Source organism: Amblyomma mixtum, chromosome 9 (assembly GCF_055824585.1).
Source record: "Amblyomma mixtum isolate Tamu chromosome 9, ASM5582458v1, whole genome shotgun sequence".
In the NCBI taxonomy this organism is placed as follows: domain Eukaryota; kingdom Metazoa; phylum Arthropoda; class Arachnida; order Ixodida; family Ixodidae; genus Amblyomma; species Amblyomma mixtum.
This window is the reverse complement of record NC_143020.1, coordinates 55564075-55588619: the sequence shown is the minus strand read 5'-3', so window position 1 is coordinate 55588619 and position 24545 is coordinate 55564075. Positions and strand designations below refer to the sequence as shown.

At 48.3% G+C, this 24545-nt stretch overlaps 1 protein-coding gene across 3 annotated transcripts in view; it reads right to left on the bottom strand.

Annotated features, from left to right (window-relative positions):
• LOC149329106 (uncharacterized) overlaps window positions 1-24545 on the bottom strand; it is a 62643-nt gene that overhangs the window by 13474 nt on the left and 24624 nt on the right. Inside the window, exons 8-17 of one of the 3 annotated variants that reach the window (XM_089560106.1) lie at window positions 18509-18812; window positions 16303-16375; window positions 14031-14226; window positions 12587-12734; window positions 11212-11466; window positions 9391-9681; window positions 8376-8431; window positions 6826-7089; window positions 1090-1168; window positions 142-162 (exon numbers count right to left, since the gene is read on the bottom strand). In XM_089560106.1, the coding sequence (XP_089416232.1) occupies window positions 142-162; window positions 1090-1168; window positions 6826-7089; window positions 8376-8431; window positions 9391-9681; window positions 11212-11466; window positions 12587-12734; window positions 14031-14226; window positions 16303-16375; window positions 18509-18812 (1687 nt within the window). The remainder of the gene's footprint in view (window positions 1-141; window positions 163-1089; window positions 1169-6825; window positions 7090-8375; window positions 8432-9390; window positions 9682-11211; window positions 11467-12586; window positions 12735-14030; window positions 14227-16302; window positions 16376-18508; window positions 18813-24545) is intronic. The other 2 variants (XM_089560107.1, XM_089560109.1) reach the window with 2 other exon arrangements.

Below are 24545 nucleotides of genomic sequence, written 5' to 3'. Positions count from 1 at the left end.
GACGGCAAAGAACACTCTCAATCGAGTCACTAATGGTATGTCAATTTGAACTGCCCACCAAGCATCAAACATAGGAGAGGGCGCAAGAGAATAATTATGGTCAAAAAAAGAAAGAAAGAAGAAAGCATAAGATGAGCTCACCGATGCATCCGACTGCTTCTCCTGAAAGAGAGAAAAATAACTGCTTAATACTGAGCACAGTAGTAGTGTGAAAATCCTGCATAACCCTTTGAAGGTTTTTGCCGTACATGTACGGCGGCGGTTTTCTGTCCCGCAAGGTCTTTGCCGTACGGGTACGGTTTCGATCTTCCGTTTGAAATTTTGCGCCAAAAGAACAATGCGTGCTCACTGGGGGGTGCTGCCACCTATTAGGACTTACAAGAAGTGTTTGAATTTTGTGCTGCCTTGTTACGGAGATAAGCAGAACTTATGTCTAGCTTTAGCGCCGCGGCACAGACTGCGGCAACACCCCTTTTGTAGTTTTGGTTTTGCCGCGTGATCGCAACAGAGTCGCGCGAAATTTGAGTTTTCTTTTTGTCAGCACTATCTTGCAGGGGCTGCCGAAGTTGATTTCTATCTTTATTGGCGCTGCTCTTAGCTTGCTTATCACCGTTGCTCGCGAGGTATTCTCGCCCTCTGTGGCAACGCGCCTATGCGGTTTCGATTCCGCCGCAGGATCGCAACGGAGTCGCGCGAAACGTGTTTTCTGTTTGTGGGTACTGTTTTGCAGAAGCGGTGAAAGTTGATTTCTATCTTTATTGGTGCTGCTCTTAGCTTGCTTGTCACCGTTGCTATTCTATTCTATTGAACATTTTCCAGTTGTGAGTGATGCTGTCACCAAAGTACTGTTCCTAATTTTTTTTTACTATTTATTCTCGATTATATACATTTTGTAGATTCAAGATCCGCAATAAAGTAATTTGACCACCTTTTTCTTCAAAATTTTCTTCAAAGTTTTCTTCAAAATAATTCGACCCTCAAAGGGTTAACCATCATTTGATTTTGCTAAATTTTTTCCACTGAGCACAAAACGAATGAGAAAATACACAGGGCGGCAGGAAGAGTAAAGAGGCAGTGGAGCTCACTCACCTTCTGCAGCCGCTTGCGCCTCGACGTCTTGTCAGTGACGTTCTCGACGATGCGGTTCTTTGTGACCCACTCGTCGTACCTGAAGCAAAGCATTGTCAGCTGTCAAAACACTCGCATGTGTAGACATGGTCGTCATCATCATCCTAACCACCACTGTACAGTCGCCGACCGTTTTTTCAGACTTGAAGGGTCCCGAAAAATGGTCCGAATAATCGAACAGTCCGAAAAATCTGTGAAATACAAAAAAATCACTTTATTCAGAGGAAAGCGGCTTAAGGGGGGACACTGGTCTTGAAAAAAAAATTTTTATTAATGAAGTCACAGTTACGAAATCTTCAGGGCATATGCATTTTTGTGTGCTGATTCTAAATATGTCATTTAATTTCATGTAAAACAATTCCTTCAGCACTTATGCACTTTTTATGCTAGTATTTTGCGGAGAGTTTTGAAGAAAATTTGCTGCGGGAAACTCGCTCAAATGTATACCACTGGGTTCTCTTGACACCAAGGAATACAATAAGGGTGAAATTGTCTTCCTGCCTATCATAGAACTTGAGTTATAGAGTTTTGAAGTTGTCGCTTCAGAAATGAGAAGGAAAATGTGTATTGCTGTTTCTGAAGTGGCAGCTTCAGTACCCTATTACTCAAGTTCTATGAGAGCCAGGATGATAATTTTACCCTTATTGTATTCCTTGGTCTCAAGAGAAGCCAATGGCATGCATTTCAGCGAGTTTCCCGCAGCAAATTTTCTTCAAAACTCTCTGCAGAATACTAGCATAAAAAGTGCATAAGTGCTCAAGGAATTGTTCTACATGAAATTAAATGACATACCTAGAATCAGCACACAAAAATACATGTGCACTGAAAATTTCATAACTATGACTAAATTAATAAAATTTTCTTTTCAAGACCAGTGTCCCCCTTTAAAAAAGTCGCTGATTTTACCTTGCGGCAAATTTCTTTTGCGGGCGACGATTTGCACTTGTATTTGCGCCAAAGCTGTGGTTTCGCTGTACACGCTAGACAGCAAGTGCACGGCGTTTGTGATTTGTGCAACCGATGGCTGTGGTTGGCCGCCCGAGTCGTCGTCGGAGTCCGACTCGTCTTCAGGTTGAAGAGCCTGGCTTACAAGTTCGTCGTCCGTGAGGTCCGCACACATATCGAGGCCATCGTCCACTTCAACAAACTCGCGAAACGTGGAGCCCGTTGGAATGTCCATTCCGTTCCCGCGAAGGTCAACGATGAGGTCTTCACCACTGTCTGCAGTCAAATCCTCAGAATCGTTGCAGTCTTCTACGACATCGACTTCATCGGCGGAGAATCCAGCATGCCTAAAGCAACTGGCAATTGTTTCCGCTCTGACTGCCTTCCACGCGTCAGCCAGCATGCTAACCGCCGCAAAAAGATCCGTGGCGTACTTTTTCCCATTGTCAAAACAACGGACTGTGCGCCGCAGAAGACGGGTCCGATAATGCACCTTAAGGTTTTTGATCACCCCCTGGTCCATTGGCTGGAGCACGCTGGTGGTGTTTGGCGGCAGGTATTCGAGCCAAATGGCTTTCAGGTTGTCGATGGTGCCATGCGTGAGCCGCGCAGTTATCAACAAAAATAATAACTTGTCGCCCCTGCCGCTCGAAACTTCGGTTGAGTCGACGCACGTAATCTTCAAACAATGCATGAGTGATCCATGCCTTGGAGTTGCTGCAGTACAGCACGGGAAAGTTCTTCGCACCCTTAAAACACCTAGGATTCTTGGACTTGCCTATCACAAGAAGTGGCAGCTTCTCAGTGCCAGTGGCACTTGCACCTACCATAACTGTAATCCTTTCCTTGCTGTGGCGGCCCCCTGAACAGGAGTCACCCGAAAAAGAGAGGGTGCGGTCAGGCAACATCTTGAAAAAGAGGCCGGTCCCGTCACAGTTGAAGGTGTCCTCCGGGCTGTACTGGCTCAACAAAGGCTTCAACTTCGTCTGACGGTAGTCAGCTACCGTGGCTGGGTTGGCGGCTCCGCTCTCCCCGCACATCTTCTTAAAACCGCGGAACCATCCGTCCGTGAACTTGAATTTTTCAATCCTCATTTTCACGGCCAGGGTCCCTGCCTTTTCCTTCAACGTGTCGCCTGACACTGGAAGGTTTTTCGCTAAAGCAGCTTTAAGCCAGAGTAGCAAGGCCTTCTCCAATTCGGGGTGGTCGCCTTTCCCGTCGTTCTTCTGGCTGCTGCTGTGGGACGCCTCAAAGGCGGAAAAAATCTCCTTATTTTTCATGTAATCCGAAATCGTTTGCTTCGACAGTGCGAACCCCTTGGCCACGTCAGCTTGCATTCGCCCACTCAGCACTAGCTTAATGATCGCTGCCTTTTTCACGCAAAACACGCAAAAACGAAGCACTTTTCGTTCAGAGCGGTGGAACCGCTGGATGCAATCACAAAACGGCCAAAGGATTGACGGAGCGCCACTCGGTAGACGCGGTCGGAGAAACTCATGTGACAACACGGCGAATGGCGAACGTATGAGACAAAGCACAAAGCGATAGCTGCCCGCGTCGGCGTTGCCGACAAAAGCAGGTTGACGGCGATGACAATCCGACTGCCACCTCGAAGCGGCAGAGATTGCAGGGACCTCTACTGGCAAAAATGGGGCACCGAAACCATGTCAAGCCAATCCAACTGCTGAGCCAATCCACCTCAATCCAAGATGGCGCCTGTTGCGTCGGCGAAAAGCCAATAAGATGGCAGATTTTGGCCTGCAGGCCACCGAAATTAGTCCGAAAAATCGAACTTTCGGACTTTCAAAGTCCGAAATATCCGTCGCGAATATGTATGCACTTCTATGGGGTGACTGACGGTGCATCACTGAAGTCCGAAATATCCTACAAGTCCGAATTATTGGAGTCCGAATTACCCGTCGGCTACTGTATTTACTTGTGTAATGAACCCACTCAACCCCCCCTTTGGTTCCTGAGAATTTACTTTTTATTTAACCTTGCACAAAAAAATGCGCGCCTGACCTTCAGGACCGGCATTCAGCATGTTCGCTTTATCTTGGCACAACTGGCCAGCGCAAAAAAAATTCCATCGAAACCTTTTCTGCCCCCATGTGGAGCCTTCTCGACAAATTGATATCAACTTCTCAGGGGAAAAAAGAATAGTGGGTTCATTACACGAGTAGTACACCCGGCCAAATCTTTAACTGGCACGGGTGTTGCATAGCTAAATGCAGCTTGGAAAAGGTTCTTTTCGTCTATACCAGTGGCATATCCATGCTGTAATTTGACGCGTGAGATGGCCTTTCATGGTTTATTTTTGTTCATGTAATGTTTGAGTGGAGTACTTGCGTGCTTAGATCATCAAAGTCGTCAGTACGAAGTTGCCACTACGAAGAGCCGAAACAAGCGGAATATGCAGCAATGGTTCTGGTGGTGCATTTGCGCTCACTCTGGGTAAACAACTTGTCTGCCATGAAAGGAGTGGTACCGTATTTACTCGAATCTAGGCCGGCCACGATTCTAAGCCGAGACCCGAAAGTTGAAGGGCACAGAAAAAAAAAAAACTTACCTCGATTGTAGGCCGGCCGAAAAAAGAACTGCGAACAAGAGGTACAGCACGCAAACGACATTTATTGCCAGGAACCCGCTCAGGCTGATCCCGGGCTGGCGTTTGGGCGAGGAGACATATGCAACGCCAGCCCGGGATCAGCCGCCGAAGTCCCGCCCGGCTTGAAGATTTGACGACTGCTCTGCAGCGAGTATAACTTTCCGCCTGAAGGCGGCACTATAATGGCACCGCCTGTTTGGTGCCATGGTGTTGGTGATAAAAACCACGCACGAAAACTTCACTGCTGCGAATGTGCTCACGCCACCGCACGAGAACAGAACAAGGCCAAAATGGCAGCCAGTGCTCATGTGTGCTTTGATCAGTATCGGCTACGGATAGCAACGGCTACGGATAGCAACGGCTACAGTGCTGTCTTTCGTTGGCGTTTTGTGGGGGCGCCACATTATTCGTATTTTACGAATACGAAACCTCGAAACGAAATCCTCAAATCTAAGCCGACATAAGAGTTCTACATCTCGTTTTTTTGAAAAAACTATCGGCCTAGATTCGAATAAATACGGTAGTTTACCCAGAGGAGGAGGCCATATGGACCAGAACCATTGCGGCGTATTCCGCTTGTTTCGGCTTTTTGTAGATGCAAACGATTCGGATTTCTAATAATTTTTGTTTTCAAGCAGGCAAGCACTCCACTCGAATATCAGTTGAAAAAAAAAAGACCCCCCCAAATGCCACCTCACGCATCAAATTGCAGCATGAAACGCCAGCGGTGTAGCCAAAAAGAACCTTTTGCAAGGCGCATTTATCGATGCAACACCTGAGCCAGTTAAGGGGGGGGAACCTGGTCTTGAAAAAAAAATTTTTATTAATGAAGTCACAGTTACGAAATCTTCAGGGCATATGTATTTTTGTGTGCTGATTCTAAATATGTCATTTAATTTCATGTAAAACAATTCCTTGAGCACTTATGCAATTTTTATGCTAGTATTTTGTGGAGAGTTTTGAAGAAAATTTGCTGCAGGAAACTCGCTGAAATGTATGCCATTGGGTTCTCCTGACACCAAGGAATACAATAAGGGTGGAATTGTCTTCCTGCCTATCATAGAACTTAAGTTATAGAGTTTTGAAGGTGTCGCTTCAGAAATGAGAAGGAAAATGTGTATTCCTGTTTCAGAAGTGGCAGCTTCAGTACCCTATAACTCAAGTTCTATGATAGCCAGGATGATAACTTTACCCTTATTGCATTCCTTGGTGTCAAGAGAACCCAATGGCATGCATTTCAGCGAGTTTCCTGCAGCAAATTTTCTGCAGAACTTTTCCCAAAATACTTGCATAAAAATTGCACAAGTGCTCAAGGAATCGTTTTACACAAAATTAAATGACATATCTAAAATCAGCACACAAAAATACATGTGGCCTGAAAATTTCATTACTATGACTAAATTAATAAAATTTTCTTTTCAAGACCAGTGGGGGAAGGGGGGTCCCTGGTCTTGAAAAGAAAATTTTATTGATCTAGATATAGTAATGAAATTTTCAGGCCACATGTATTTTTGTGTGCTGATTTTAGATATGTCATTTAATTTTGTGTAAAACAATTCCTTGAGCACTTGTGCAATTTTTATGAAAGTCTTTTGGAGAGAGCATATCAGAAAATTTGCTCCAGGAAACTTGCTGAAATGCATGCCATTGGGCTCTCTTGACACCAAGGAATGCAATAAGGGTAAAATTATCATCCTGGCTATCATAGAACTTGAGTTACAGGGTACTGAAGCTGCCACTTCACAAACAGGAATACGCACTTTTCTTCTCATTTCTGAAGCGACAACTTCAAAACTCTATAACTCAAGTTCTGTGATAGCCAGGATGATAACTTTACCCTTATTGTATTCCCTGGTGTCAAGAGAACCCAATGGCATGCATATCAGCGAGTTTCTAGCAGCAAATTTTCTGCAAAACTTTTCCCAAAATACTTGCATAAAGGTTGCACAAGTGCTCAAGGAATTGTTTTACATGAAATTAAATGACATATCTACAATCAGTGCACAAAAATACATGTGGCCTGAAAATTTCATTACTATATCTAGATCAATAAAATTTTCTTTTCAAGACCAGGGTCCCCCCTTAAAGATTTGGCCGGGTGTACATGTGGTATTTCATAGCACACAGCCCAAGCGGCCACTCGCCTCATGTTCCAGCCCGTGTAGTGGACAAAGAACCTCTTCTCCTTCTTCTCGCTGCTCTCCTCCTCGATGCGAAGCACTTTAGCCTCGTAGATTTTGAGCTGGCGGGCACGCCCGTACTTCACCTTCACTCGGTCGCCCACGTCGATGCTCATGTCCAGCGAGCAGCGCCGCGTCGGCTCCCCGCTGCCGCCAGCACTCTCGGAGCGCGGCGGCTGGGGTGCCGGCTTCGGCTTCGGCTCGGGCTCGGACGGGGCACTGCCTGCCCTGCAGCAGCAACCAAGCAACCCTGTGAGTCTCCGACCGGAAACTCGGACCCCCCGATTTTTCGGACACGCTCGATTATTTGGACTTCTTCGCGGCACTAAAGGCCGGAATACATGGAGCGTTTTTACCGCGGCGAGTCGTCGATTTTCGCCCGACGGCGCAGTTTTGGCGGCCGGCGTCGAGAAAAACGCCCGCCGCCGCCGATCAGGACCGGCTAGATTTTGACGCGCGGCGTCCGGTGAGACCGGAAGCGGCGGCTGAAGCGAGCCAATAGCAGCGCAGCAAGCCCGCTCTTCCGGCCCTCTCCCTGCTGCCGCCAACATGGCCGCCATGGCCGTCGAGCTGCGCCGTGTTTTGGCACGGAAATGTTATTGTCGTGAAAATAAACGCTTCATCAGACTTGAAATGTCGCTTTTTTTGGAGAACACGGCCGAATCTTGGATCGGAATGCCTGCGCTCCCTCCCTGAAGCGAATGTGCAGAAGAAAACCGCAGCCGCTGGTGTCCGCGGCTGAGCGGGCGTCCAAAGGTACGCGACGGCATGCATTCGAGCACGCAAATCTGTATAGATGCTTAAGCGCGCGTGAATTTGTACAATGTTGTCAAAGTGACTTTCCTGATTTTAACAGAATGGTCAGTGTCGCTGTTCACACAGACCTCCTTGCACAGTGGTGTTTGCCACTTGTTGATCACATTTGCTTTCGCGTCAAGGGATACGCGGCAGCGCGCCGCCGCTTCAACGCTCCATGTATCTCCAGCCGGGCATCGCGCCGCCACGACATTTTCTGCCGCGCGAATGTCGTCAAAAAAAACGTCGCATGCATCCCGGCCTTAAGACATGGCCCATAGAGCCAATGTCGCGGCGTCAAGATCCGAGGACCTCGTTTGCGCTCGCCACCAATACCTAAGCCACCAAACAATGTGTACAGCGGAACATCCTCATTCAAACTGCAATTGAGGTTAAAAACTTGATCGAACAGACGAAATTCAAGTTATAAGGGAGCCTTTCACCTTTGCAAGGCACCAGCCGTGAGCATGCCTCGCAGGCATACGAATGGTAAAACTGCAGTCATATGACTCTGGGAATGAAACGATGCCACTTTCTAGCCGTTTAGACAACTGGGTTTCTAGAAGAAAAAAAAAGGAGGCCCCTAGGGTAAAGTAAACAGAACACACCACGTATGCACTGCTAATGCGCTAAAGCCCAAGATGCAAGAAATTATCCACAGACTCTCCTGCATGCGTACGTAGATTTCTGCAGGGGAAAAGAACTTCAAAGCTACGTACTTCGTATCGTCAATCTTGTCCTTGTCAGCCTGGTCTTCTACTTTGGCCTTTTTTGGCTGCAGAAAGAGGAGGGGAAGAGGAAAAACCTTGCAAACATCATTCTTAAAAAAACACTTTGTTGCTATTATCGTTTCTTTTACTGGGGCTGTGAGAACTTCTGGAAAGCAACTAGCTTACGCATATCGCCTATTCGGACGCATTCAACAGCCGTTTATACCCTTTTTGTTCAAATAGGGGCTCAGGAAAAGCTCCCCGATAAAACTTGCGCACACCGATGATACATAATGGGCTGCAGATAGAATGCTACAGCGAAGTAGCATCCTTTATTCTCCAATTTGTAAACACCACTGTTTTGTCTGGAAATAACTCTCCTCAATGGTACAAGCAAAAGTTTATCATTTTTCACAATAGGCTTATATGGAGTGCAAAGATCTCGGCACACAACTGTTTCAGCATTTCGCCTGCACCACCACGCAGGATTCAACTCAAAAACCAAAAAAAAACACCTTGCGGCCCATAACCACACCCACTACACCACTCTAAGTGGACTGAAAGGGAGCACAACATACTTTACAGCACCGGCTGTATAATCTACTTCCCAAGGTATCTGCGTCGGCGGCGTCCATCTACATGTAAAAAGATAGACAACTGTATGTGCATGTAAAAAGCTGCTGGCTCAGGAGCGGCCACCCTAATGCCACTCTACCTAGACTCCACCCACCAGTAAAGACCACCTGGGGCAAGGAAAAGAGTCCCAGGCCCTATCCGAAACATCGATGCCGAGGACACTTTCCCTTAGCAACTCAAGTGCTCTAGTTGTTCATAGGCTACTGCAGCTATTCGAGTTTGTTCATTGCCAGCGGCAATCAGGCATGGCATTATCATTGTATTCTAAAACCAGCTACTGTTGATCCCTGATCATAACGAGGGTAAGCGGATGAAATTTCTCCAAAACCCGGACAGCAAACTGAGGCTGAAACCGAAAAATGCACGACCACCACAAGCAGCACACTACCTGTCGCTTTGGGGTGGTCGTCGGAGTTGTCTCCCCATCCTTGGAGTCCTTGGAGTCCTTAGAAGTGGCAGCCTTGGATGATGAGCGTGACTTCTCCGCAGCCGGGGGCGGTGTCGAGACGACGGCCGGCTCCTTTGAGCTCGAAGGTTCCACATCTGCACAGTCGCTGGTGGTGGCTTCGATGTTGCTCTTGCATGGCGGAGGAGTTGGGGCTGCCGCGGCCGCCACCTTGCTGTCGCGTTTGTCGGGACTGTCGTGCTTCTCGCGACGGCTGTCCTCCCTGGTTCGCACCTGTTTCGTGTCACAAATGAATACAGCGAATGAGAAGGGGGGGGGGGGGGGGGGTGTGATGATATATCAACACTGAACTTTCGGCAAGAGCCTACCTTTACTCCCCCATATATTGAAGATACAAGCCAAATGTGAATAAATGGCCCAAAAGTTATGCCTACTGCGTTCCATGCTCTGTTATCAACTGCTTCTTGTGAGATATGATTTCTGGTGTTCATTTCTTTTAAACATGCAACGTTGACAACTCAGATATGCATGTGTACAGCAGAACCTTGTTAATACATTCCTGGTTCATACACTCAAAACTGCGAGCAATGGAAATGTCCCACACAGTTACAATCTTTTCTGATCGCCTGGGGTTCTGACACCGGCATCGCATAGTACACGGATATCTCGCATTTTGCCTGCATCGAAATGCTACGTGGACATCTTTAGCCATAAGCCACACACTAAAATCCCCATGCCAATCATGTGCATCACCTCTGTTCCTGTTATCCAACGCCTCTTGTCAACATCCTTATCAAAAGTCTATGCTCTCCTACCCTACAATGGATTGTGTGTTGTAATCATTTCTATATGCACACCCATAGCCCAGCCTCAAACTTTCCAATATGAAGACATCGCCTGCATCACCATCCACATTTCATGTCACATGATATTCACACACTGTACTGCTTGCACATGTGGTGCGTGCAAACCCAGACCGTGACATACAAGCCCTATGTGGCTTCAGCAGGCCTTGTACGCATTTCTTTTTTTTCCTAACAAGCTTAGAACCATATTTAATTGCATAATGGACCTACTATCTACAAAAAAATAAATACCTACACAGCTGAACCTCGTTACAATGAAGTTGAAAGGGCCCAGCGATTACTTCACAATAGCCGCAGCTTCGTTATAGCCCGTGCTGACCAAGCTTCCAAGGGAAATCGCCACTCCTTCGTTATATCCATTATTTCATTATAAACAGTTTCATTATAATGAGGTTCGACTGCGTTACTTTGGGATGCACGTTTACTAAGCAAGTGCAGTACTACTGTCATGCTGCATGCTCCCCCAGTAGGCCACTCGCTTTCCCAAATTCCCACCCAGTAACCATGCACTACTTCCGGCCACCTCAACTCATACATACCCAAGCAACACAGGTAGTTGGCCCAATATTGGCAATGGATGGTTTCACTGTGGTCCTTTGTAGGGCCGGCTTTTGCCAATACGTTACCAATAATGGTTTGGTTTGGTTTATGGGGTTTAACGCCCCAAAGCGATTAAGGCTATGGGGGACGCCGTAGTGGAGGGCTCCGGAAATTGCGACCACCTGGGGTCCTTTAACGTGCACTGACATCGCACAGTACACGGGCCTCTAGAATTTCTCCTCCAAAGAAATTCAACCGCTGCGGCCGGGATCGAACCCGCGTCTTTCGGGTCAGCAGCTGAGCACCATAACCACTGAGCCACCGCGGCGGCGTATTTCCAATATCGGGCCAATCACCCGTGGTGCCGGGGCCATTGCAGCAGTGCCCTCCCACCGACCTTGACATCCTCCTGGCTAGCCGTGGCCGCAGTCGCCGACGGCTTGGCGGCTGGAGACGGGGTCGGTGTGGCGCTGTCCTCGTCCTGCTTGGCCCTGGACGTCCGGGACGGCCTGGGCTTCTCGGGGGGCGGCTCCTCTTTCACCACGACCGGGGGAGTTGCGGCTGCGGCCGGCTTCTCCTTGGCCTTCTTCTCCTCCTCTCTGCTCTCCTTCTCCTCCTCCTTCTCTTTGGCCTTCTCCTCTTTCTTCTTCTGCTGAGGACAAAGCAGAGAGAGGGAAGGGGGGGGGGAAAGGATAAGGGCGGAGCTTCCACTAGCTGCGTCATTCCGCCGATAGTTCGGCCGCAGAATGGCCACCTGGCATGCTGCTCGCTCTGAAGTGGCTGAGCTCTGTCACCAGACACCTCAAAATGATTTGTTGTAATCAAAGAAAATGTTTTTTGGCACAACTCTCCAACCAACGTACCGCATTTACTCCAGCAATTTGAGCCCTCGCGTAACTTGCGCACCCCTGATTTATTACCCGGGTTTGTTCATACAAAAAGAACTTTTACTCGCACATTTCACGATCCCTGCTTCACCAGAGCCCCGGCACGCATGCAAGTGTGCACACGGCATGTAGGTTTGGCAAAACTGATGTAGCTGCGTTGCTGTACGCAACACCAATACATGTGAGCGGTATGAGGACGAACTGCAGGCCGTTAGCCTGCAGTTTGCCTGGATAAACAATTGCGAGAGAAAACTTCTGCTCCGGCACACACCGCAATCTGAAACTACCAAACCATTTGATGTTCGGTTTGCCACTAGACAGCCGGGCTACATGCGAGAGCACCGTTTTATCATCTTTTATCCCCAATTGCCTCCGATGGCTGCCTTTGCAATTGTACCGTTCTGTGTGTTTATTGCTTCAAGCTGCACATGCGCGGTCATGACACCGTGCAAGGAACTACATAACATGGGGTGGCATGGGAGAGGGGTCATGCGCCTTCTTTTTTAGTCAGCGAGAAGTGCAAGTAGGGAGATCGATGTACAGGTGGCAATATAAGGTACATATGGTGCGTTAAGATCTTTGTAGAGTTTTTAAGGACATGTACACGAAATTTATGCGCGCTTTTGCAGACTTAGTTTCAAAGAAAAAGAAGTATGTATCAAGACAAAACCACCAACTACAATTGGAGACCATCTCGTGCTGCACAGGAAAAGGAGGCTTGTTTCGGCTCTACAGCTTTGGCTACATTGCCAAGAAAAGTTGCTGTTATCCACACATTCATGTCCATTAAGGACACACGATGAACTGTACCACAGTGTTTGCAGGACTGAACCTTTGCACTCCGCTTCCATAGCGACTGCCCAAACAAAGCTTCAAGTGGCCCACCTCCTTGTCCTTGCGGCCGAACAGGGTGAGCCCCCGGTCCTGGTTGCGGGTCATGATGCGGTCCGACCGGTGGCGCACCCTCCCCGACTGGGGGTTGGACATGGTGCAGCCCAGCTTGCGGTAGAAGTCCTCAAAGCTCTGCAGGTACCTGGGCAGGGAGGAGGAAAACCACCCACACGCGGTTAGGGTTCCGCGACTCCGGGATGCGCAGGGAGTCCAGACTTCCAAGAGATCGCTGGACGTTCAACGTGCTTCCATCATGCTTCCCTACGTGTATGCAACTGCCACCGTGTGACCTCACAAATGCATCACATGACTACAGTAGCCAACTGATATTTTGGACTCCAATAATTCGGACTAGCGCCATATTTCGGACTTTGCTGAGGAACCGTCGCACACCTGCTAGGAACGTGTATATTTTCACAACCGATATTTAGGACTTTGCAGTCTATAAGTTCGAATTTTTGGACTAAAATAGACGCCAACAATATTGTGGTGATCGTTTTTCAACTGAAAGTTTGTAATTTCGGCCTAATATAGACATGAGCGGGCATCGCTGTCACTACCAAACCATTTGCCGCCACTGTGAAATGCTCCATCTTGGATTTAAACCAAATTGGCTTGGCAGGCACAATTGGACTGGCTTGTATAGGCTTGGCTATTTGTTCTCCATGATTGCCATTCGAGATAATGAGATGCTCTCCATCGCCATCGAGATGGCCTACAAAGGGCGCGCAATCACATTGAAAACGGTACAGCGGAACAGCTGCTGCATCCACCGCGGCTTAGACGACGCACCCCGTGGTGCGGGGCAGCAAACACGGTAGACGGGGGGAGGGAGGGAACTGCATTCGGAGGCGCGTTTCTGCTCACGTTTTCCTGTGGGTTACCTCTTGGTCTTCGCGAAAGTCATTACCCCATGCAAATTCACTGTTCTTGCTTCGCGCAGCGAGTACATTCATTCGTGCCATGACCATGGCCACGTCGCACTATATGGTATCATGATGTGATAGGGTGCAGACATGAAGAAAGGGCTATGACTCAGATAGCGTCTAATATTATCACTTATAGGCAGAACAAGGGGAGAGGCGATTTTCGCGATTTTGAAAAACCGGTTTATCGCAGAAAAGTTTACTTCTTTAAGTTCACAGATTTTTCGGACTGTTCGACTAATCAAACCATTTTTTGGGTCCCGCAAAGTCCAAAACATCGGTCAGTGACTGTACTGTAAACTGGCTGCTTCCATGTGCAATCATTATGCTGAAGTGTCACCAAACCCGTGTAGCATTTGCTTTTCATTGCACAAGCGAAGCCTTTTTCAGGGGTTTTACTTCTTTGACGTCCACATCGTCTTTAAAATGTCAAAGGCCAGTAAAGCCCCTTCCCTTCAATCCCATCCACTGCACTAGCCAACGAGAGAAAGAAAAAGGCGAGGATGACTCACTTCTTGTAGGCCCCCCGCAGGTGATTTGCGTTGGCCTGGGTGGCCGGGGTGGGCAGGCCCAGTCGGGAGTAGACCTGCTTCCACTGGTTGTGGTTGGTGACCCGGTTGCAGCCACCCAGTTTGTCCACCACCCGGAACAGCCGGTACAGGTTCAGGTCACGGCCCCCCATGGCAGGGCCCTTGTTGATGGGCGTCCCTGTATGGTACAGTACGGGGGAGAAACAGGCAGCATGTGATTACACGCTGGGACTCTGTGACCGGTTATCCACTGCCCGGACGTGCCACGTGCGAACTGCTCCATAAAACAGTGCGAACAATGCTAAGGGAGGAGCCTGGTAATGAAAAAAAAAAAAAAAATTACGAATGAAGTCACAGTTGAGAAATCTTCAGTGAATATGTATTTCTGTGTGTCAATTCTAAACATCTCACTTAATTTCATGTAAAACAATTCCTTGAGCACTTATGCGATACAGTCGAACCCGGATATATCGAATTCGAAGGGGATCGGAAAATAGTTCGATATAGCGAAAATTCGATATACAGATATAGGCTAAAACTGCACTCCCGATCATAACAAATTGTGGCTTACCGTTTGGAACAGCCGCGAATCACATAGTATGGGCGCGCAATGTGAAAGCGCTTTATTTCGCGGAAAAAAAGATCACTAATTTTGGGCTGCTTTTTCCCCTGGGAAACGAAGTTCAAAACACTGGCCTCGATCTTCTCGAGACTGTCCAGGTGCGAGAGCACAGTGCCTTCCATTCCGCCGCAACAGCGCCGAATCAGGCTAACGCTGACGCCAGTTCAGTGGCTGCGCACGGACGCGTTTCTTCGACAACACAGTTGCCCTCGTCGTCGCTGGAGTCGGCGTCTTGAACGCCAGCTACCGCTTGAACTTCGCTGTCAGCGTTAAAGTCCTCAACAGTCACTTCGGACGGAACGGCGCCGAGAAAATTGGACAAGTCGCGAAACGCGTCGTCCAAGCACTCATCGTCATCTAAATCTTCCGGACATTAATCTCCGGCCACTTCAAGGCCTGCCTTGCCAAAACAGTTGGCTACTGGGGCCTGCTTCACGTCGCGCGTTGAAACACAGGCACACACACAAAAAAAAAACACGCGAGGCGCAGATGGAGCGATAAGAGCGAAGCCTATGCGAGCGGCAGTCAACGCGGCTGCGAAGGAACGACAGAGGGAAAAGAAAGAGCAGGGAGAAAGATCGGCGCTCTGGGATTCATTTTTTTTTTTTTTCTGAGCTCTCTCTTTTCCCCAGACCCACGATGTGCCCACGAGCGACCGTTTTCTCTCTCTCTCTTTCCCCAAGAAGCGTGGTCGCCGCGCGTCTCCATGCGGCGCTCTCTCTTCGCTGATCTCCAATGACCTTGACGGAGCACACGCCGGCAGTACAGGAGGAGAGGAGGAGCGGGAAAGCTCGCGCCGGTGGGGCGCAAAAACGGGGAACAAAAAAAAAAAAAAGGGCCCCGCGCCTGCTGACTGCGGAAATGTTCTCCGCTGAGGCGGCTGAGGACCGGACAGGAATGTCTTTGGGGAAAGCGCACCTTCCAGGGGCGCGGCGCGGCGCGGCGTTCGATATATCCAATGTCCGGCGAAAATGGAATTCGATATACAACGCAACTGTCCTATACTTTTACATAGTATTTTCAAGGGGGTAATCTGTGTGTTCGATATAGCCAATAATTCGAAATATGCGGGTTCGATATATCCGGGTTCGACTGTATTTATGCACGTGTTTTGTGAAGAGCTTTGAAAAAAAATTTCTTCTGGGAAACTTGCTGATATATTATGCCATTGGGTTCTCTTGACACCAAGGAATGCAATAAGGGTAAAACTGTCTTCCTGCCTATCATAAAACTTAAGTTATAGGGTTTTGAAGTTGGCGCTTCAGAAATGACAAGAAAAGTGTATATTCCTGTTTCTGAAGTGGCGGCTTCAGTAGCCTATAAATCAAGTTGTATCATAGCCAGGCTGATAATTTTACCCTTATTGAATTCCTTGGTGTCAAGAGAACGCAATGGCATACATTTTAGTGAGTTTCTCGCAGCAAATTTTCTTGAGAACCCTTCGCAAAATATTTGCATAAAAATTGCATAAGTGCTCAAGGAATTGTTTTACATAAAGTTAAATGGCATATTTAGAATCAGCGCACAAAAATACATGTGCACTGAAAATTACATAACTGTGACTAGATTAATAAAATTGTCTTTTCAAGACCCTTAAAACAGTGCGAACAATGTGAGAGGGAAAACACGTACCGCGTTCATCCATGAACTTGTACAGCTGTGCCACAAAACGGTCCTTCTCTTCACTTGGCTCATCGTCAGACACCTGCAGGTCAAGCAACATGAAGGCATAATTAGGTGACATTATCAAGTTGCAAAAAAAAAAAAGCCACACTTGAAAGGGATTGAAGCAACCCCTACTCCAGAATACACACTCAAAAAGTTTGGTTTATAGGGGGTTTAACATCCCAAAGCAACTCAGGCTATGAGGAGCGCGCCGTAGTGGAGGGCTCCAGAAATTTCGACCACCCGGGGTTCTTTGACGTGCACTGACATCGCACAGTACACGGGCCTCTAGAATTTCGCCTCGATCAAAATAGTGACTAACATGCCGTATTTGTACAAATACAACATAGTTATTATTTACTGATGACAGAAGACGAAGTCACCCTCGAGTTATACTAACTGAATCATTTCTTTCACTGCTCCGCACCCACCGCACCAAAAAGACCAACTTGATGTCACAACCGTGGTCACAACTACACTGTACTCAGGTATATGTACGGTAACTGCATCATATGTCGTATAAACCATTGAATGACAGCAATCTACACGTTTTCCTTAGACAATACCCGGTGAACAATATCCAATATCGTGTATTTGATTTTGCTCAATCTGATGAGAAAATCGCAATTTATTCACTATGAAGATCGTCAAGAATCTTTCTGACTTCATGAAATACTTTGCCACTCTCAAAGGAATCGAAAGCAAAAACTGGACGGCAGCCTTGGCTCCTAATAAACCTCACCGTACCTCCGCAAGTTTACCGTTGATAGCACTCATAAGCAATTGACAGGATATTCACAGGGTATGCTACTATGACACATATTCTCCCCATAAATAATCATCTTCAATACTGCCTTCCCATTCACACGGAGTAACATGAGATGCAAGGCCTAACCACCAAAAGGACCTTGCGTAATGTTGCACAGTTTTCACTTGCACTTATCAACTAATGCAATCAACAGAGCACGTGAACACGAGTGCAGTGAGCATGATATCAGCTCTGAAAGTGGTTAAAGTAAATGAGTTATTAGATGGGTTGAAGCAGCTATAATTCACAACCCCAACCTCATTAGCTGAGCAAAACCGGAAGCACTCTCCACTCACACAAAAGTGACTATCTGTTAACAAAAAAGCCTCTGGAAGTATATTCACTCAGGGATCTACATCAATGCACTTCTTGTCGCCGCACAGCGTGGTGCTTAACACAAAGTGGGTTCACATGAAAGTTCTCTATCTTTCATGGTTCCACCAGTTTTTAAGCCAGACGTCGTACAACGAAAGCAGTATCCTCAAAGGCAATGCAGTTGAACGTCGTTATAACAAAACTGAAGGGGCCCAGCGATTATCTCGATGTAGCCTGTGTTGACAGAACCTCCAAAGGGAATCGCATTCCTTCGTAGCATCCATTATTAATGGGAAACATTTCCAGGCTAAGTCAGCGGATCATATCATTGAAACGTGTCCACAGCAGTTGTGACGTTCTCAGAAGAGATAGCTTCAAACAGGTGGTTGTAATCGAAAGAGGATGATGTGAGGATGCTGCGGGGAAAAAAAAAAAACAACGTCGATAGCATGTTTGGTTGATTAATTAGAGCGAAAAATGTCGAAGAAATGTCAAAATAGCACTGACATCGATAAAGTGAGTGGATGAGAAAACAGCTGTGGATGGCACAATAGTGAAAAAATAGCCAAGAGTGAAATAAAGTTTAAATGAAGTGTATTTGATCAGTGACACTGAACAAAAAATTTCAGTTTACATAGATTAATTAGTTAATTATCAGAAAAAGCCACTGGACGGTTGAATAGGCTGGACAGGGATATAGTAAGTGAACGGGAAAGCAACGAAGGCGCAAATTTGAAAAACCAAAATGGTTGACTGAGATAGAAGAAGGTATAACCGGAGTAAATAAATTGATCTTTAATTAAAGCATAAGGTAATTATGCTGATGCAGTAGATAAGTTAATTAACAAGCAAAAATAAAACGATAAAGAGAGGTGACAAGTGCTGAGGAAGTGTCAATGCTTTCGCATTCTGCCAATGCGGGTTGCCGCAGTGATCTGTAATTTTGTTTTTTATAAACCGCTTTGTTATAACAAGGTTGGACTGTAGTTTGAAAAGGAAAGTGCACAGGCAGCTCAAAATCAAATCCACCCGCAGCCCCTCCCCACTCACGTCAGACTGCGAGTCGTGGCCCCCGTCGTCGTCGTCGGGTGCGGAGGCGGAATTGCTGCCGGCATCCGCGGAAGACGATGCGGGCGACGCAGAGCCCGTCGAGCCTGCCGTTGAGCGAGATGGCGGAGGAGGCACGCTGCCGCTGCGGAGCAGCAGGAGGGAGTCGCCCTGCCAGCCCGTGGGCAGTTCGCCCCGGTCGAGGAAGGCCACCGCCCGGTCGACCGCCAGGCGCAGCGCATTGCTCTCGGCCCGCAGGCCAACCTCGCGCGAGAACTCGCGGAGGTCACGCTTGGAAACTTGTAGGCTGCACATATACGAGAAGAGGAGGCCAGGCAATCAGAAGGGTTGTGAACAGTTGTTGGATGGCGACTCAGAGCAACTTTGTTCTTTTACATTCGTTAAAGGTGCAGTGAAGAGGAATCTGAACTCGTCTTTTTGCCACGGGAACTCTATCTACACGTTCCGAGCATTCTGAGAAACCTCGACTTATTGCCCTGTGTGGCTGATTTCCCTAATTTCAATACGATTAAACATCCGGCTCCCGCCTTTATTTTTTTAATTCTCCCCATACGGTGGGCGGAGTCGACCAACGCGTGGAGTGCCTTTCAGCCAGCTCCGTGGAGGCTTTGCTTTTGCTTTATTTTGTTTTTTAGGTTTCTGTGAATAAATAGTTTTATTCACAGATAACATAGCCGCAAAATAAGCCCACAGAAATAAATATACGCGCGGACTATTTGCTACTACGGATTACTACGTATTACTCCGTAGAGCGGCAAGCCTCCATGGAGCTGGCTGAAAGGCACTCCACGCATTGGTCGACTCAGACCACCCTACGGGGAGAATTCAAAAAAAAAAAAAAAAGGCGGGAGCCAGACATTAATCCTATTTAATTAGGGAAATCGGCCACACAGGGCAATAAGTCGAAGTTTCTAAGAATGCTCGGAACGTGTAGATTGAGTTCCCACGGCAAAAAGATGAGTTCAGATTCCTCTTCACTGCACCTTTAAGGGGGGACACTGGTCTTGAAAAAAAAATTTTTACTAATGAAGTCACAGTTAGGAAATCTTCAGGGGAATATGTATTTTTGTGTACTGATTCTAAATATGTCATTTAATTTCATATAAAACAATTCCTTGAACACTTATGCACCTTTTATGCTAGTATTTTGCGGAGAGTTCTGAAGAAAATTTGCTGCGGGAAATTCGCTGAAATGTGTGCCATTGGGTTCTCTTGACACCAAGGAATGCAATAAGGGTAAAATTATCATCCTGGCTATCATAGAACTTGATAGCCAGGATGATAATTTTACCCTTATTGTATTCCTTGGCGTCAAGAGAATCCAATGGCATACATATCAGCAAGTTTCCCACAACAAATTTTTTCAAAGCTCTTCACAAGATACATGCATAAAAATTACATACGTGTTCAAGGAATTGTTTTGCAAGAAATTAAATGACATATTTAGAATCAGTGACATTATTAATAAAAATTTTTGTTTCAAGACCAGGCTACCCCCCTTAACATTGCACTGTGGACTTTTATCAGGATACCACGAGTGGACATCGTGCCACACAACATCGAAACTTGTTAATAAAAGACACTTGTTCCTCGCCCTTACAGGCAGTGTTTAGAATTCTGACGATACAGCCACCCAGATGGGAATGAAAATAACAGACTATTCGAATTGCACTTCATTACTTTAGAACACAGAAAGAGAAAGATAGCTATTGAAAATAGCCTCTGTGGCATGCACAGATGTAGGCTTCATTGTGAGAAGTGATTTCAGCAGCACCTCCAAAAAAAAAAAAAAAGACTACAAGGAAAAAAATTTCCTACTACACATTGACAGATGGTGTAAGCTGCCTGTTGATGCTCTCCCATATGCCATAAAGGAAATCTGCCCCTTTTACTGTTCCGGGGAGTCGTGAAGCCAGGATTCAAACACTTCCCACACCTGTGCTCTGGCATAATCTGCCTGTCGCACTCTGGTGGTTCGTCAGGCCAGGACAAATGGAACGCGGTGACAGTTTCACTTCTCCCGACAGCTGATGAGTTGCTTCAAATGTTACCCACCCACAAAGACTTTTTCACACAGCAACCCATTCAGTGCAAAGCATACTACATCAACTCGAATACAACGAGAGTTTTTAACAGATATCAGAAGTGAGAAGTCACTCCTAACGCAATAACTGAATCAATATTACTGAATAATTTAGCGGATCTCCAAATGGGTCTTTTATAAGGGCTTTTTTGGCTTCACTGCGCACCCAGATCCATGCATTTCACAGCCCCCATCTTTCTTTTCCACCACCATGTCAAGGGACAGGGTATACATTAATTGCTCATTGCAAACTTTTCAATCTTCAGCCAGCCATTAAATTAACTGAACTTGGACACATTTCAACAGGCTATGCACCTCTGTGCCCTTTTTTTCCTGCGAGCCTAGTAGGAAGGGGCCGAAGCCACAACACACACGGTTCCTTGGCACCTTCTGAAAAGCTCTTGGGGTTCTTCAAGGCTGAAAAATACTTGAAACTTCTGTAACAACTGAACCCTTTTAAAACCCAAAACATTTCTAGCTCCTGCTGTCGGCGCGCCGCTTGTGGACTTGGAGCCTGTCGTGTCCGGTCGCTGTGTTGAATGCAGCGAAAGACGCACACGGTACTTTTAAGACTTTGTTTATTTAAAGCTGATGAGGGTGCGACCAGCGTCGACCGAGGCAGGAGCCGAACTGGCCGCCCGAAGAAAGGAGGGAGTGGAGAAGCGTCCACGGCAGGGAGTGGCTTCCCAGAACAGGAGGAGGGTGCGGGGGCGCACCGTGGGGGGGCATCCGGCGACAGCGTGCGACGAGGGGCAAGCGGTCGTTAGGAGGGGATGCGAGTGGTCGTTAGGAGGAGGATTGAGTGGTCGTTAGGAGGGGGCACACACACACAAAAGCAATAAGGGGACACAACACTTCCTTCCCCCTTAGAAAGTTGCCTGGTATCGTGCAGGGGGTCGGCGCTCACGCGTGGAGGCGCGCTGGCTTTGTGCGTTCGGGGGAGAAACACTTGTAGGCTGGCTGTTGTTCGCTGTGTCTCCTAGGTCTGTCCTGGGCGAAGTCTCTTCTTCCGGGAAGAGGTGCCAGGCTATGTGGGAAGGTGGTGCACGTGTTCTCTCCGCTGGCGGACAGCTCTCAGACGGCGTCGTAAATCTACGCAGCTGGTTGAGATGTCGGCGTGCTACTGTGCCATGTATGTTGACGAGCCAAGAGCGCAGGCCTATGCGTCTGACAATTGTAGCTTCCTCCCAGCGTGGCTTTTTCAGAAACTGTCGGGCGAGGACGCGCTGCCCCTCATTAAGCGTGCCGCAGCGCGGAATTGCTTTTTCTTCCCGGAACGTCTCTGCCTTTGGCTCGGGGAGGATGGCTGTGAGCTGGGTTCGCATTTCACGCTCGAACATCATTTTCGAGGGGGTCTCGCCTGTTGTGCTCTGAACCGTCGTGTGCTGCTTGAAGAGAAAGCGCGCAAGGCGGCGCTGCAGCGAGCCTGTCTGATCTCTTTCAAGGGCGCGTTTTAGCTCGGCTACGTAGCGCTCGGCTTGTCCGTTTGTCGCTGGGTGGTAGGGGGCCGATGTAACTGATGAGATCCCGTTGTCGCGATAAAACTTGAGGATCTCCGCAGACACAAACGGTGTTCCGTTGTCCGACACTACCTTGCGCGGCAGGCCGAACGTTGCAAATAGTGATCGGAGGTTGTCAATGACTGCTGCCGAAGTCGTCTGTCCCATTTGCCTTATCTCAAGCCACTTTGTGTAGGCATCTACGACCACAAGGAAAGTGCAGCCCTCAATTGGTCCTGCAAAATCAATGTGCAGTGTGTGCCATGGTGTGTCTGGCTTTTCCCATTCTGGGACAGGAGCTTTCGGCGGGGCGCTCCGGCTGCTCTGGCAAGGCTTGCATTCTCGCACCACTGTTTCGATGTCGTTGTCAATGCCAGGCCACCACATGTAGCTTCTGGCACACTTTTTCATTGCAACGATGCCCCGATGTCCGGCGTGGATGAGAGACATAGCTTGTGCGCGTAGTTCTCTCGGCATCACAACTCGGGACCCAAATATGATGCAGCCGCGATGGGTGCTCAACTCTGTAGCTCGCCTGCGGTAAGCGTCGAAGTTGTCCCCTTTGAGTCTATGCACGTTGCCTTGTTGAACAGCTGTGTAAACTAGCCGGAGAGCTGCGCACTTCTGCGTAGATGCTGCAACTGTGCCTGCTGTAAGCGGAGGTTCTGGCAGTGCTTCGAACATCAGAACGTCTCCTGGTGGAAATGGTTCGTCAACAGTTGCGTTTAGTGGCAGACGGCTTAGCGCATCGGCGTTTTGATGTTTGCCGCATATCATCACGCCTAGTGGAGAAAACCAGTTTCTCCCTAGAAGGCTTGATCCTGTGCCCTTCACAACAAGCAGAGGTAGCGTATGGGTCTGGCCGTTGTAGTTAACCTGCACGTTGGCAGAGCCCAATAGTGGCAGATTCTGTCCTGACCACGTTCGCAGGTGCGTGTCGTCTTGTTGCAGGGCGGGTGCGTCAGATGGCCATGAAGTTCGGAACGTGTCCTCACTGATCAGAGTACAGGCTGCGCCGGAGTCCACCTCGAACTTAATCAGCTGGTGATGTACGCTTACTTCTGTAAAAATCTTCGGTCGCGTGCCGAGATTCATGGTGTTCAGGTCGTACAACACAGATGGTGTTGCTGATGTTGTTCCATGGAGATCAGATAGCGGCGTATTCTCTGAGGCGTTGACGCTGTGATTAGGCTGGGAAGGTGACTTTATCTTGGCAAGTCTCCGTTTCGTAATGCATGCTCTTTCGATATGCCCTCGCTTGTGGCAAAAATTACACGTGGCTGACTGGAATCGACATCCCTGGGGGTTGTGTTGGTCGTCACACCGCCAGCAGCGTTGTGCCTTTTTGACCGATTTTACAACAGAAGGCTTGCGCACCTGGTTGCTTGTCTGGTGTACCGGCTCGGTGTTCCGGCGAATCCCTCTCTGCTGGTGACCGGCGCTCTCCGCTCGAACGGCGATGTCGTAAGCTTTGCTGAATGTGAGGTCCTTCTCAGCGAACAGGCGCTGCTGCAGTGACTCGTCACTCAGTCCGCACACAAATCTGTCGCGTAACATCACGTCCAAGGGAAGCATGGTGGTGTTAGCAGAAGAAGCTGCGTCTCCCTCCTGCCCGGTAGCTGTTGTCGACAGCGTTCCAAAATTGCAGTCGGCAGCGAGCTTCTTGAGCGCGGCTACGTAGGCGCTCACAGTTTCTCCTCCCAGTTGATCTCGTCGTTGGAAGCGAGCCCGGCTGTAGACCTCGGATGGCCTTGGGTCGTAGTGCTTTTGCAGCGCTTTTACGATGTCGTCGTAAGACACTGCCGCTGGTGTGCTTGGCTGAATAAGGGCGCAGACAGTATCGTAGGTCTGCTCCCCGCACAGCGTCAGCAGGTTGGCCCTCTTCAAGGCTGGGTCTGTGATGTTGTTAGCTTCAAAGTAGAACTGAAGGCGTCCAACCCACGATGACCACGATGAGCCGTTGAATTCTGGTATCTGATTGGGAAACCCTCGCGTAGCCATGGCTTGTCAATAGCGTTGCGTAGCGCGGGTCGAATCCACTTTCTCGTCGCCACTGTCGTGTCCGGTCGCTGTGTTGAATGCAGCGAAAGACGCACACGGTACTTTTAAGACTTTGTTTATTTAAAGCTGATGAGGGTGCGACCAGCGTCGACCGAGGCAGGAGCCGAACTGGCCGCCCGAAGAAAGGAGGGAGTGGAGAAGCGTCCACGGCAGGGAGTGGCTTCCCAGAACAGGAGGAGGGTGCGGGGGCGCACCGTGGGGGGGCATCCGGCGACAGCGTGCGACGAGGGGCAAGCGGTCGTTAGGAGGGGATGCGAGTGGTCGTTAGGAGGAGGATTGAGTGGTCGTTAGGAGGGGGCGCACACACACAAAAGCAATAAGGGGACACAACAGAGCCAGAAGAAACAGTGGAGCAGCAAATGTGTATTTCATCAAC